At 33.6% G+C, this 16,114-nt stretch overlaps 1 protein-coding gene and 2 pseudogenes across 1 annotated transcript; 1 reads left to right on the forward strand and 2 right to left on the reverse strand.

Annotated features, from left to right (window-relative positions):
- Positions 1 to 459: 459 nt before the first annotated feature.
- LOC120143662 (DJ-1 protein homolog E-like) lies at positions 460 to 2,081 on the reverse strand. Its single transcript, XM_039157927.1, is given in 6 exon segments — positions 460 to 649; positions 651 to 733; positions 829 to 1,192; positions 1,276 to 1,736; positions 1,820 to 1,920; positions 1,923 to 2,081. Coding segments are annotated over 6 exon segments (1,179 nt in total). The 5' UTR covers positions 1,999 to 2,081; the 3' UTR covers positions 460 to 555.
- Positions 2,082 to 2,964: 883 nt separating this feature from the next.
- On the reverse strand, positions 2,965 to 10,168 carry LOC120143635 (annotated as a pseudogene).
- Positions 10,169 to 12,205: 2,037 nt separating this feature from the next.
- LOC120143648 lies at positions 12,206 to 13,468 on the forward strand (annotated as a pseudogene).
- The last annotated feature ends 2,646 nt before the right edge of the window (positions 13,469 to 16,114 follow it).

A 16,114-nucleotide genomic window follows, 5' to 3' on the forward strand; every position in this document is an offset into this window, starting at 1 on the left:
TCATTAATTAAAAATAGTTAATTTAAACGAGTCAGTCTTTAGTTAATTTTTAGGTAAAATTACTTATTTGGTCATCCATCTATTATTTAATGTTTTGATTACTTAGTTATTATTATTTTTTAAAATCATATCTAACGTTATGTTTTAGTTCTGTTTTGATCAATCACAATTAAAAAGTTAACAGAAACATTGACATGATATTTTTTAAATTATTTTTCATTACTAACATGGTATTATCTTATGATGACACATCAATGTCATCATTAATTTTTTTATCAGCAGGTGATCAAAATAGAATTAAAATGTAATGTTAGGTCTGATTTTAAAAATATTAATTAAGTGACCAAAACAGAAAGTAAGCAATAGATAGGTGACCAAATAAGTAGTTTACTCTTAGTTTTCTTAACATAAGCACCACTCTCTTTCTTTGTTTTTATTTAAAAGAAACGGGCTCTTATGTTGAAACAAAGAAAGAAAAAACTTCATTCATAGGGCTCAGTGCGTACACCTCTTTTTATGCTGGACACCTTCATAAAGGCTCAAACTTTTTCACATTTAAAACTCAAAAGATAAACCCAGAAGTTTTGATAATTCAGATATGAAGGAAGGAAGGGCAGACCATCCAACGGCAGTCACCAGCCTCCCATCAGACACACCCTTCAGATTCTTCCACTTCCCCTCCACTCATCTTCACCATTACCTTCGTTCCATGCCCACTTGCACATCTCTTCCCCTGAATTATATGATCCATTAATCTTTAAAAACCCATATATATGTAATTAATCAACAAACCATTGTATAAAACAAATAGTGATGATGAGAAATCACCTTCAGAACACCTGCAGCAGCTAGCAGCCATTGACCTTGCCCGATCCCGGCAACCACCCTGTTTTTCTCGGCGAATTCCTTCACTAAATCGACCGCTTTGTCGTTCATTACCAGCAACTCAGGAGACCTCCCGCCCGGCAGGACGAGGCAATCGTAGTCACAAACTCTGATATCACTCCAATCGGCTGTGATGAACAAGTTATGACCACGTTTCTCGCTGAAAACTTGGGCTCCTTCGTTGTCGTGGATCGCTGCGACACATGTTTCTCCCTTCTTCTTGCTCAGGGTAACCGTATCGACCTTGCAGCCTAATGCTTGGAGTGCACGGAACGGGACATTGAATTCGTAATCTTCTACGAAGTCCTTGAAAGAAAACACGATACACGAGATCTGTGATTAGTTTTATCTATGTAACAATGTTCCTAGTGAAGAGAGCTTATCTTATTACCCCATAGGAAAAGCACTGAGTTAGCCTTGGTTGCATGAACTCGGGCTCCCATGGATTCAAACAAAGCTTTGAGAAATTCAGCATAGGCCGGCCATCCGATTGAGCTCAATATGTTTCCGTCTTTGAGACAAGCGGTAATGTCAAAAGCCGATGTAATTCCCGGTTGCTCCCACCAAATACCACCGGCCAGTTCAATCACCGGTTTCATGCTTGCAAACGCAGTGCATATCCTGCGTTTCAAAAGCCCCGCAGCCGCCAAAAGTAGTTGGCTGTGGCAACTCGTAGCAATAGGCTTCCCTGCATCAGCAAACCCTTTGACTATACTCAAGACGTTGTCGTCGACGCTGAGAAGCTCGGTGAACCGGCCTCCGGGAATAATCAGGGCGTCGTAGCATTCGACCTTCACTTTATCGAAGTTCGAATTCAGTGTAAATAAATGGCCCGGAAACTCTGAGTAGAGCTGGAAAAAGGGAAAGTAGGGTTCAAAATGAAGCAAATCATGTATATATATGATGATGAAAATATCAAATCATTTTTTTGAACCTGAAATCCTACGAAATCATGGATGGCAGTTAGGCATTTGTCACCGGGAAACTTATTGGGAGAGACACAATCAACTCTAACTCCAAAGGCTTGCAGAACAGTAAAGGAACCATCACTTCGTAGTCTTCCATGTAGTCTCCACAGATCATCAAAGCAGATTTCTCCACAACAGAGCTCATGATGTTCAAATCACTGACAGTGGCTATGCCTACCAAAATGAGACCTTGTATACATCGAGATTTAATGTGTATTTAGAGTTGGTGCACCCAAAACAAATTGAAGTAATGGGGAATCTGTGTACTGATGTCAGAAACGGAAATGGTAATAAAATAAAGATGTCATTTTCTATAATAAGGTTAATGACGGTCTTTACCAGTTCAGTTAATAAAGTAAAGCTGTCTTTTTCTCGTGAACCACTAAAGAAGACGTATACGATTCAAACTACAAATTGTGTGGATGCCACCTTTAAAATGAGTGTTAACCAATTAAGTGGTAGCTTTTTTTAATAAATAAATTAGGTTTTAAAATTAAGGTACAACATAGAATAAAAGCATGAAAAAAAAATCAAAAGCTTTCATTGAATAGATGTTTTATTCGAGTCTAGACGTAATATTGAGAAAGCATGGAGAATGATAATTAATCTGACAATTACTCTCTAAACAATTTTAAATGCATCAACAAGTTACCGTGAAAGAAATCCAACTATATAAAAACTGTTGGTCTTTCTTGATTTACAGCTGCGTCGTCATGATGAATATAACATAGAACGTTAAATTATTATAATAATAGATAAAACCTTGACACTGAAAGAAGATTAGGGAAGTATCTTACAGAGAATTAAGGTTTCTCTCTTTTCACGTACACATTAAAGTAATTGTATTCAATTCAGTTCACATAATAATTATGCATGTCTTTTAATAAGGTTTTCAACGCATTAATATAACCTTTTCGGAGTCAGGTTTTTACACAACTCTTACAATTTCCATCTTTTATTTTAACGTTCAGATCGATGAGGCATTTAAATGATGTTGATGCTTTATGGCAAACAGGAGCAGGAAGCTGAAGCAATTAAATAAGCATTTGAAACATATCAACAGATTATATATTAGTACAAATGATTTGTGTAAACATTGTATGGTAAAGATAGTGTAGTTGCCTGTTCTTCTGATGATTCTTTCCCAGTCTTTGACAATCTTAAGGTTAATGGACCCTATTGAGAACAAAAGATTAATTGGCGAGCTTTCATTTGCTGAAAAAAATGGAAAAGCTCGTCTGAGTTTAAATGACTCGATTGATAGCATACCAAATGGCTCATACACTTCTCGATTAATCCGATCTTGGTCTATTTGGGCCACTTTTATGACTATTATACATAGGTAAAAGCCACCTCGACTTGTGCTTCCGTCTGCCATAACACCGCCAATAAAGTATCCAGTGCTGCCATACAACCAACTGGAATGGCCCATCTGCAAAAGCAAATAAACACACAAGGTAAACAGGAAACAGAAAATATCGATATCCAACTTAACCCGGGAATGATAGGGGGGAAACTGGTCATTTCAACAAGCTTCGGCTAAGAATACATAGCGGAGCTATATTACCTGTCCAAATCAAGGATGGGATTGTAGACAATAGCCCAAGTGGCTACAATATAATGCCACACGGGGTTGTAGTAAAGAGACTCCGATGACCAGAACAACCTCGTATACGTCTCTAAGAAGATGAATAGTATCCATGCAGCCATTTCAACCATATGAACTTTATGATAAACCGACCGACCATCACCATGATGAAGAAAAGGCCACCAACCAATTGAAGAGCCTTTTGTATTCCTTGATGAACAAGGAACGTGACTTCCCCATCATCTGCAAAATGTATGGTACATTCGGAAACATATTATTTAGCTAATATAAAGAAAATACAATTTCTACAATTTCAATTAGAAAGCACCACAAATATATCTTTTTCCATTTAATTGATTTTTTTTTCATGTCCACCTTTGAAGGACTGAACTTATTTCGAAAGAACTGAACTTCATTAATTCAAGCATTAAAATGATTTGGACTCGTTTCAAAATGCTCTAACACACTAGATCAGTTAGATTGAATGGAACTCCTAAATATGGAAACAGAAAGGAAATAACATATGTAAGAAAAAAAGAAGTTGAATAGGGAATTGCAAAGATTCCCGATTACCTTCATCATCCGTTGCTCGTAGTTAGCTTTTAAAGGCCCAATGCACTCCCGTTCAAAGCTTTGGTTACATTGCAGGAAACCTGCATTAAATTTTGCCATAGAAGGAAGTTTGAGAACTTGAAGCTGGTCCATGTTGTCTTCACATCGGGTATATAGTTCCTCACAGACCCTTGAAGATTGATATTGATTTGCCATAAAGACATTCTTTTGTACCTGGATAAAGATTTCCAAATTAAGATGTGAGAATTACAAAAGCTATTAAAGTCTACTAGATCAGATCAGATTACATACGAGAATAACTAAAAAGGCAGGATTTATTACTCTTAAAACCCCGGGTAGACATCTACATGCCTACCATTATAAAGTGTAACAAAAAAAATGTCTTCATAAAATTTTCTGCTTGTCTATTGAGTTTCCTCCTTATCTACCGACTTACAACATCTCCTTTTCCGACCTAAAGAAGAAATTGAATTGTTGATGGAAAGAACCAGAAATTTATAACTCGGGAAAAAAACTAAATGTATGAACCGATATAAAGGGTAATGCCCTTTAAAGTTCCAGTCAATACCTCCTTGATTTCTTCATCCAGTTGCTCAAAAGATTTCTTTGCATGGTGGCGACCAAAATGTAGTCCATCAAAAGTCTTCATGCTTCCTCTCGAGACCTTTCATGGATATCTTGAAAGGACTGCTCTGGCATGGGTAAACGTAATTTTTCCATCCTTTCACCATACAGCTTTAAGCATCGCTCTACAATACCTTTATTGAAAACCTCTACAAGAGAGCCTGTTGATGGGATCTCCCCTTTATTCAAAGCTTCAAGAATCTATAAGATTAAAAATACTAAGTTGTGGACATCAACTAATCACAATCCCTAACACAACTAATTTAAGAATTCTCACAATTCATGAACTCTTAACTTATCCAAGAACAGGTCTGAGAAAACGAATAAAACTAACCTTTTCCAGGAAGGAAACAAATTCCTTTCCATTTAAAGGCTTGCCCTGCACAATCTTTGGGCGTATAACACTAGCTACAAGCTCTTTCAATTGCTCTTTTTCTTAACCATACATGGGATCAAGCTCATCATCCTTCAGGTCACAAAGCTTTGTTCGCATGAGATGAGGCTGTAAGTTCAAATTTCAATTAATTAGGTAGTAAAGGTTTAGATTTTAACAATTACCATAATTTTGGTCAACATATAACACAGATCTGCAGCAAATCAGCATATGAGTGAAAGCATACACACATCCATCATCCTAAATCTCACTGTAAGCAAGCAAAGACATCTTTGCCTTTTGTACCACCATATAAAACAAAATGCAAATATGAAATGTAGCCATGACTAAAAAAAGTCTCGTACAAATCAAGCGTCGATTTATGTACCTGATCAGAATGACAATAGCACAGGAAAGGGAGAAACGGGTAATACAAGTAAAAAGATTGAAACTCATACCTGGGGTAGGCTAAATGCGGTGCTATTATCCCCCATTACAGCTAATGAATCCCGGATCTGGTTAACCTGATAAAGTTCCAAGAACTTTGAAATTCTGATCAAGTAACATTAGTTTGTGATACCTACAAGTTAGTTCATGCAAGAAATACCTGATCAATATTCTGTCTCCTGAAAATACAAGACGTGCATCATCATCAGATTATCCCAATAATAACATCTGTCCAAAACAACTAAGGATGCTTGAGTAAACTAACCATCAGTGTTCGGGACATGTCTAAGTGGCCTCATCCACCATTTCTTTAACTGTTTTCCCTTCTGTATAAAACCCAGAAAAATGTCAGTGAATTGACCCTGAATTGTAGGGTAGAGGCAACTCTTAATGGCATCCAGAAAGGAATGCCTCCAAATCTTCCACAGATTTTCTGAGAAACTTAATATGAGTATAGTGAATGAATCCATAGCAAAGTTTAACCAGACATATACCCAAGCATTTAAAAGCAACAAGAATTTGATGAATAGAATATTTACTCGGTCGGGTGTAAGTCTTAGACAAGGTATGGTTAGATTTTTCCTTGGAAGTCATATTCCCGTATCCAAGAGTCGGACACAAGTACTTCATGAAAAATGAAGAGTCTGAGTAACATAACAAATACAAGCTAGAAAGGGATAACTCTGTTGCAATAATAATATTACAGGCAGTGCAATTGAAGCTAGCATGTCCCTGGTACATTAACGTTTAAAGTATCCGGGCCTCATGACACTTCATAAGTCATATGCTAGAAGGCAATTATGAACTTACCCAGAAAATCTCGCTGGATAAGCCACAAAAGTTTTGCAGGTTCAAAAGCAACGTCTTGCCCCTACAAAAAACTTAGTTACTCTAGAATCTCCACTGCTAAACAGCTTCATTTGTACAAACAAATGAGACAAACATTTTAGGGGGTAAGTCAAATTTACCTTCACTCTGCTCCATTATTTTTTGTCAAAAACACAACACAAGTTAGTGTCAAATTAACGAGCACTAAAATGTAAAATAGCACCAATCTTGCTCAGTGAATGTGATAAACTGATAACACTTTCAATCAGCATATGGAAGAAAAGGCAAACCTTCCATAAATTCTTCAGCAAGCTCTACAGCAAAAGACAGCCTAGATATGTCAGCCTCCCGGACCTATGACAGAATAGCACGTACAAACAAAAATGAGACAAACATTTTAGGGGGTAAGTCAAAATTTACCTTCACTCTGCTCCATTATTTTTTTGTCAAAAAACACAACACAAGTTAGTGTCAAAATTAACGAGCACTAAAATGTAAAATAGCACCAATCTTGCTCAGTGAATGTGATAAACTGATAACACTTTCAATTCAGCATATGGAAGAAAAGGCAAACCTTCCATAAAATTCTTCAGCAAGCTCTACAGCAAAAGACAGCCTAGATATGTCAGCCTCCCGGACCTAATGACAGAATAGCACAAAGATAAACCCATCAACAAAAAATCATTCCATCAAAAGCAGCTGCTAATTGAGGGCTCAAGACTTTTAGCCACATGCCAACAACCTGATGCATAGATTGTGATGCTAATTGAATGACTTAAATGCTAAAATTGACAGCATTGCGTTTATAAATGATACCTGTATAGCACTTTATCGGAGGAGAGAGAGAGAGAGTAACTTTTAAGATATTCTTTTATTGGAAGACATTTTTCCATCTAAAAGAATATTTCAATCAGATACCTCCGTTTCAATTAATCAAAACTCCTAATTTTTTTATTTACTTGTATTTTTAAGAATCAAACATATCATAACCACAAGATCTCAGACATAAATGATATTTAATATCTGGCTATATAGTCCCTAAAGTTGAGCAATCTTTTACTCAAAGTTTTAGTCAATGAAGTAATATCTCAAGAAACACTTGGCTTCACAAATTTTAGCTTGAAATAGTCTAAAACTATAGCCTTTTCAGCTTCCCAATATGTCAATGTTTCAAATAAGAGCATCTAAAAACAAGGAAAAGTTCTAGAAAAATTATAGAAGAATTAACTAACCGTCTCAGGCAGGTTATAAATTAGTACAGAGCTCATAACAGTTGCCAAAGCAAAAATCCTGCATGAACAAGCATCATAAAAGAAATATAACTAACAATATACTATATAAAGCAAGTTGAAGTGATGTGCTGGAATTACCTATCGTCATATACACTTGACTTTCCAACACTTTCAAAACCTTCAGTGTCAAGGTAGAAAACAGAAGTTCTTACTCCATCAATATCCATCTCTACCGGTGTTCCCCAAACCCAGATCCCTGATAGAGACAAAGTGTAAACATCCTATTTAACAGGTGTGCATAATTGTAATATTCTTGCTGTCTTACCCTTTGTTTTTGTGTCACGCATGTGTCCAACACCAAATCCTGACGGATAAATAAGAAATAGCATAAACAACAAGAAATCAAATTGATCCCATTTGAAATTTCAAAAACGTTGGAAGTGACAACAATGTCTGCAAACAACAAAGCAGTGTATAGCAGTAAAGAATGCACCTTCTTGGCAAGACAGTGATAGAAGTTGATTTAGCAGAAAAGATTTGCCAGAACGGTAGGGACCAATGACCTGGATATATGAATCCAAAAAAGATATCTTAAAATGGGAGAACTAAAACCAAAAGCCTTAACTTTTCAGATTTTATATGTTATGTTACAGGAATAAACCAACATTGCCAACCAGAAAAACAAGTTAGATATCACTAAAGAAATTGGTAAATGATGTATGATTTGCATCTTATATGCAAACCATAGTTGAGTCTAACTGATATTTAGAGTCAGGTCTTCAGATATGACCAATAAATTGCAAATACATGCTAGATGCCTGGAAGGGTATCTAAACTCACAGCAACAGCTGCAATTGGGGTATTTATTCTGTTGATGGCTTCCAAGCCCTCCCTCGAAAGACGAAGCTTTGTATGACCAGGATCAGGCTCCACAATAGGAAATCTATATGTATAAATTCAAGTGGGAAAAGGGAAAAAATATCAGAATTAGATAAAATCAAAGATCATTATCACCTACTGAGATTATGTGCAATTATTTCAAATGCAGGCACAATTATCAGGCCAGTGCTAAGTTAAAATCAAATTCCAAGGAGACATTTGAATTCACACTTAAACAACATTTACATGTACTTTGTTCGTCTAAAAATGAAATTTCCTATAGGAAGCACATATCTTATTGCTATTTTTCTGCATCATATGCCCAAAAGCTTTTCTGCAAGTGCACAAGAAATTTTTTAGGGGAAAAGCCCCACTTATTAGCATCAGTGTAATGAAGAATGGCTTCTGAAAGCTCCCCAATATTAAAGCAACACAGCACTTCAATATAGATAGATGCAACCCAAGCATGCTTATATGGATCTTCATCCAATACATTCACTTCTTAAGGTTTACTGCAGCACAAACCCTAGAAACTATAAAAGCTGATTTGCTCTTGAAAATAAAATGTCTTAATAATACCTTATACTTCAAGTGCATAGCAGAGAAACATTAAAAGAGTTTGAGTGTGTTCGCTTAAACCAAGACTCAACATAACATCCTAACTTCCAACCAAGTGAGATGAAATCAAATCAATACTAATTACAAATCAGAACTCACGAGAAATGAGTGATCTAAAGACACCTAATGAACTGTTAAACCTCTTCTAGGGAGCAAGCTAATTACCACTAGTTCAATTCAAAATAACAATAACTCTTGAAAATATACTACAAAGCAAGAGCTCTTTTACTTTTAGCCAAACTTCTGAAGCCTCAATGCTAAACGTGTGACTTTATCAGAATATAACAACATAATCTATCCTAAGTAAGCAGTTGCATATTACATTTGAATCAGGCAGTGATTATTTTTAGAATATTTTCTTTTTTGCCGTTAACTTAAATTAGCAATACCTAATTCATTTATGAATAAGGGCTGATGGAGGTCATTATTCACTCTTAGTCAATGAACTTAGCAGAAGCAGGGATGACAACAAGTTTGGCTCAAAGTTGCCTCTCACTCTCGGAACATTATTCTAGTTATGGTCGACACAGATATTAAAGTTGTACAAGCATTCAGAGGTCATCTTGAGCTAATAAGATCAAATCAATAACACAACCAATTTTTTTTAAAAAAAAGCAAAACAAATTGGCGGCGATAACTACCAATAAACCAAATTGTGCCAACGAGATCTTAGAACCGTGCAAAAAGGTGCCAAGTTTTAAAGCTAACAATTAAGATATCACATCTTAATCAACTGTTAACTACTTCGGTAGCTATAAATTAATTCAACGATAAAGCATAGAACTTCAAACATAACCAGATAAAAAAACCAACTTACGGTTGGTGAAAATTGTCGATTGAGAATGACCCAGAAACCAAAAAGAGGAGAAGAACCGAAACAACAAAGATCCGATAAGAAATCTCCATTGTTAGCAAAGATTGCTATTGTTCAAATGCGGATGGAAGAAACTGTACAAAGAAGGCAAACACCAAAAAAGGCTGGGATTTGAAAATTAAGAGAAAAAAAGAATAAAAAACGGCGAGAGTGGGATCTAAGCAGACCTGCAGATTGGGTTTACGTTAAGAATCGTGAACGTTCGTGCAAGGAGATATCTTCTGCAACTACTGAGTGGGGAAAAAGAAAAGAGTGGAAACAAACCAGCAAGTACAGAACTGAAATCCTGGTGACGGTGGGTTGAAGTTAAAGAAGAATCGAAGGTCAAATGTTTACTTGGCTATTTTTTATTGGATGATTAACAAATGTACATCTCGGAGTTTTTTTTCTACCTTAGCCTCTAGTAATCCAGACAGATCTGCGACATAAAAGCGCTAAGTTAGCCTCCGACCTTATTCATCATCCGGTCTTTAATTTTTTTCCTTCTTTTTTTCTTTAATTTTTTTAGCTTTTTACAAACAAATTTTCAGTCTTCAATCATATTCTTTGCATTATAATCATTGCATTGGTCGATGTCTCGACTATATCACAACTTAATTACAAATGTGGAAAGTTTTAAATACATATTGATTTGAACCTCTTCTTTTAGGGAAATGCATTTTGATTTCGTCACATAATGAGAAGTAGCTTGAAACAAAATTGGCATAATAAAAGCTAAAAATTCAACACAAAGAATTTGTCAATGTAAAAAAAATATAGTTATGATCATTTAATTAGGGAGGACACTAATATGATCATTCATCTTTTAATTTTATTAATCAGTTCACTTGATTTTTTATATTATGTTTCAAGTGGTAGATGAGATTTTTTAACGATAGTTATGTATCATACACTTAAAATGATAATAGAGAAAACATCATATATCTATTTGATAAAAAATTATACACCTTGAGTGAATAAGAGATATAATTTAGGATAAACTTAAATGGTCACCAAAGTATGAGTAAGTTTTTTTTTCAGCATCGAAGTTTCAAAAGTATAAAAACAATCACTAATATTATTGTTTTATAACAAATCAATAACTCGATCTTCAATAATTGTTGCTTTGTAACCGTTTGGTGCAACTTAATATATATTTTAAGCAGGTGCATATTACAATAACTCTCGACATTATTTGACCACGTGGAACAAAAATATACTACATAAATGGTCATTGAAATATGATAAAGTTTTTTCTTCATTGAAGATTTTAAAAGTACTGAACTGATCATTAACATTATCATTTTATAATATACCGGTCATTCAACTGTTAAATATGAACACCTATCTTCAAAGCACACAATGCTTTCTTGCCTTAAAAACAATTAAAATATATATATATATAATTAGATAGAAATCAAATAGTTGCATCATAATTTTTTAATTACTATTATTGCAAATGATTTAACGTTAATAATTGTTTTTGTTACTCTTGAAACTTAAAAGAAAACTTTTCATATTTCAAGCCATTGCAAATGATTTAACGTTAATAATGTTTTGTTACTCTTGAAACTTAAAAGAAACTTTTCATATTTCAATACCATTTAGTACACGTGCTAACAGTGTCAAGTAAGCCAACATAATGTACCACATCAACCTTTCGTGTTGGGTAACCTTTGTTACGATCGAGTGATCGATTTGTTATCAAACATAAATCTAGTGATATTTTTTATTTTTAAGACTTTAATGCTAAAAAGAAAATGTACTCATACTCACCATTTTATAGTTTACCATATATTTAAACACTTATAAAGGTTAGTTTATTCACTTTTCTTGTGTAGGCAATGAAATGTTTTGAGTTACAATATAAATACACGCGGCCAAGGAATTCAGGGGCATGTGTTTGGTCAGAGAGGGTAGGGTACTTCAGCAAAGTAAGGCGAAAGATTTCGAAACGGTGAACTTGAAGGATTTTCCCACCTAAAATTAAGCGCAATTACGTTATCCGGCATTTAAATTGAGGAGATATATATATATATATAACCTTTCCCTAACCTTCCAATTACCATCATCTTTCCTTAGTTCCATGCTTCTTCGCTTTCCAGCTTCCCAAATCTCTCAGGTCTCTTCTCTTGACCCACCATTAATTTTTTTGAAGAGGAATTTTCTTTATTATATTTTTCGTTTTTAAATTCATAACTTGTACAATTATTTGACTAGATCTGATAAGCTTTTAAAAGATCTGGGTTTTACTGATGTTTATTAGTTTGTTTTGTTTTGTTTTCTTGTACCAACTGGAAATTAAATGCGGCGGTGTTATTTTTCAGGTGAAGAAATATGGCATGAAAAGGTGGAAAGGGGCTTTTGGCGGCGAAAACAACCGCAGCTAATAAGGACACGGCCAAAGACAAGGACAAGAAGCGACCGGTTTCTCGTTCATCTCGTGCCGGAATTCAGGTATTTCTCAAATGACTACCATTTACTTTATTTACGACAAAACAGTAGTTTTCTTTCCTGCTCCTCCTCCTTTGTGCTTTAAATTATGCATGCTTAGTCTCTTTGGATGTACAAAAACGCCAAACGAAACAACCAAGGAAAAATTAGTAAATCTGAGGTTTTTTTGTGGTCTCTAAAAGTATAACAAAATAGCATATCTGATTTCGAAGGAGTATTTTTTTGTGGTTTCTCCTCGATAAAAAATTATAGATCTTTGGATTTCTTTCTCTTCATAATATGGCGCATTATTCTGTTTTCGCCACCTTTGAAGATCGATACATTTGCAATCTGTTCATCTTTAGGATGCCAAGGCACTGTTGATTTTATGATAGATGAGCTTAACTTCTATAAATTTTAATGGTTGAACATATAAAATTTTAATGACAAAAATAGATCACTAATATAAATATTTAAAATATTCATTGGGGATGATCTCAGGTCGCCTCCTCCATCCATCCATGCTTTAACTAGTGGTAAAAATCAAAATGTAGTTGTGATTAATTTGTTACTAAAGTTGTTCGGGTGTTCTTTTCTACAGTTCGTCCATGGTACAACAACCTTTTCCTGGGTTCTTTTTCCCACTTTTGATTCTGTACTAAATGAAAGATTCTTGTTAGGACTTGTCTTTTCGTTGGGGCTTTTTGAATGCTATAAGCAAGGAAGATTGCATTTTTTTGTGTGCCATGGATCTTCATTGATCTGTTTCTTGAACATGGATTGGTAATTTAATCCCATGTTTCATTTTTCCTTTTGATGTTAGTTCCCAGTGGGTCGTATCCACCGTCACCTAAAGACTAGGACATCTGCAAACGGCAGAGTTGGTGCTACGGCTGCCGTTTACTTGGCCTCCATCCTCAAGTACCTAACTGCCGAGGTTCTTGAGTTGGCTGGAAACGCGAGCAAAGATCTGAAAGTGAAGAGAATCACTCCAAGGCATCTGCAGCTTGCCATTAGAGGTGATGAAGAGCTGGACACCCTTATCAAGGGTACCATTGCTGGAGGTGGTGTCATCCCCCACATCCACAAGTCCCTAATCAACAAGACTACCAAGGAGTAGATATGTCTGATGCTAGCTAGATGGTATGACTTTCGACTACTTTTTTTAATCTATCATGCCTTCAATGACTGCTCGTAGGCTTTCATTTAATGAAGCTAATACATTTGGTCTAACTCAGTATATATGTTGTAATTCTAGGCTTGTTCCTGTGAGATTGTGATCTTTGTTTGTTAGATAGTTTAACTGTGGCAGTGAGGTTTATTGTTTGTTTACTTTTGAAGTTGTTTATGTAAAGATGTAGTCTTTGGCTCTTGAGGACTCAAGATTTTATGTTTGGAGGATGAACTTTTAAAATTTTAGGATAGTAAAAATAAATTATCAGATGAAAATACAAAAAAAAAAAATTAAAATATATGCTAATTTAAAATTTCCAGAGAGGGCAGCTGGCCCTTTGATGTTTCCCTTGACTTTGCTTAGTAACATGCAGAGTACTGGTTAGTCACTCGAGTATTGTATATGGAACAATAATGAAGTATTTTATATGGAACATATACGTTAAGTTTAAGTTTCGGAACTCCTATATCTCTAGGAACTTGTGTTTGATTTGAATAAAGCTATGGAATAATCTATAATTTATTATTCATTAAGGATACTATATAACTTTTAATACCTAATATTTCGGGGATTTGATTTGATTTTAAAAAATATTTTTTTAAAAAATTTTAAATTGAGTTATTTTATAAATTAAAATTATTTGATTTATTAGTGTTGATATTTTCTAAAATTTTTAGGTTGAATCGAATATAAATTGCAAAATAAAAAAATGAAATGTTATTTTGATTAAAGGAGTGTTAGTACTCTTATCTTAGATTTGAGCAATTGTATCTTGGTTAAAAAAATTCTAATAAAATATTATCATTATAACTACTCTAGATTATTTACATAAAGGGTGAAGTACACAAATGGTATCATGATTATGAGATATTATTTTGTTGAGTCTATTGATTTTTAAAAGTTATAAAATTATCATCTGATCATAGGTAGTTATTTTGTTGAGTGCCTCGACTACTAAAAGTTATAAAATGATCACTCAATTTTTTATTAAATTTCAAACTAGTTTTTTCGTTAAAATATTAACAATAGCCTGAGTTAAACGTTAATATGTTGATTGAGATATGACAAAATATGATCTCATAATCTTAAATGACTATCATATTTCAATATATTAACGACCGTTAATTTTTATCTCGTTTTCTGTATTCTTAATTTGTTGTCGATGATAGATTATGATTTATGGTCTATTTTAATATTCAATCAAGTGCCACTCGAGGGAGATTGTGATTGGTAAATTGAATCGAATTATTCATTTGAATTCAATCAATTGGAAATGGATATTTAATCGGTTTGATTAGTGAAGTAAAACTGTTTTTTATAGAAGTAAAACTAACATTTGAATTAACAGTTGTAAACTATAAAAACAATGAAAATTGGAGTCCATAAATGGATCCTTTATCATGTTAAAAACAATTTTTTTTTTATTTTTTTAAAATTAATTCTTTATGTCGTAATTATTAAATTAATGATTAAAAATGACCGAACTAGTTAATTTAAAAATTAAGTCTGTCTGATTTTATCTTCAATCCTATTCTTACGATATTAAGGAAAATAGATAATTCTGGCCATCAATGTCAACCAAGCATAACCCTTTGTGGACGTGAGTGTTTAATTGAGTCGATTAAAAACATTTTGAGATATTAAAGTTGATGAATTTTAGTTTATAACCTAAATTTTATTTAAAAAATTAGATTGAGTTAAGTTGTTAGAGTTTATGTTTAAATTAATTATAAATGTTTATAATATTATTTTACTATTTGATTCTTAAATAAATGGTTTTCCATAATCATACAATACATATATATTTATTTATATCTTTTTGTATATGTGATATAAATATTTTATGTGGAGTTGAGAAACTCGATTTAAACTTAAAAATAAATCTATTAATTATTAAAAATTTTAGGTTATTGTTCGAGTTATATTTTATAACTTGACTCGAATTTAAAAATTTATATATCAAAATTATAAAATTATAAATCAAAATTAACTCGAGTCAAGTCAAAATAAAAAAAAAATTCAAGTCGAGTATACGTTGGTTCACCCCTAACCCTCCGTATTTTTGAAGTCGGCGGTGACGGATTCACTTCGCCTGTTGCAAAAGTTATGGCCATCCATGTGAAAATATGGGCCACAAAAGGCCTATAACAGAAAAAAGGTTTAGTTAACCATAGATATCGAGGCACAGAAAAGAACAAAACATTTCTTTCCTAGTATTTTCTACAAAGCAGTGTATGATAATGGGTCGAATTAAAATTTTAATTCGTTCAAAATTAATTTAAAAAATAAAATTTTCATCCGTATTTGACTTGATTAGGGTTCAGAGTACTTCACTTGTTACGAAACCTAACTCGTTTTTAGGTTAAAACTCGTATCTAATCTAATCTATATATATAATCATTTTTATTAGAGAAAATAATGATTTCGTTAAAAATAATAATATAGAGAGATGTTATTGTAATTACTCTAAATATATAAGAAATAATTATTATATTATTTGGAGTTGTATAAACTTTTTTCATTCTAAATTTAAATTCGATTTAACCCTGTTTTTTCAAAAAACATAACTGGGTTCGAAGTCATTTTTTTAATAGAAAACAAGGTTGAATTGTATCGAAATCTGTTAGATTTGAATGGAA

This window comes from Hibiscus syriacus, unplaced genomic scaffold (genome assembly GCF_006381635.1).
Source record: "Hibiscus syriacus cultivar Baekdansim isolate YM2019G1 unplaced genomic scaffold, ASM638163v2 tig00110860_pilon, whole genome shotgun sequence".
Lineage (NCBI taxonomy): Eukaryota > Viridiplantae > Streptophyta > Magnoliopsida > Malvales > Malvaceae > Hibiscus > Hibiscus syriacus.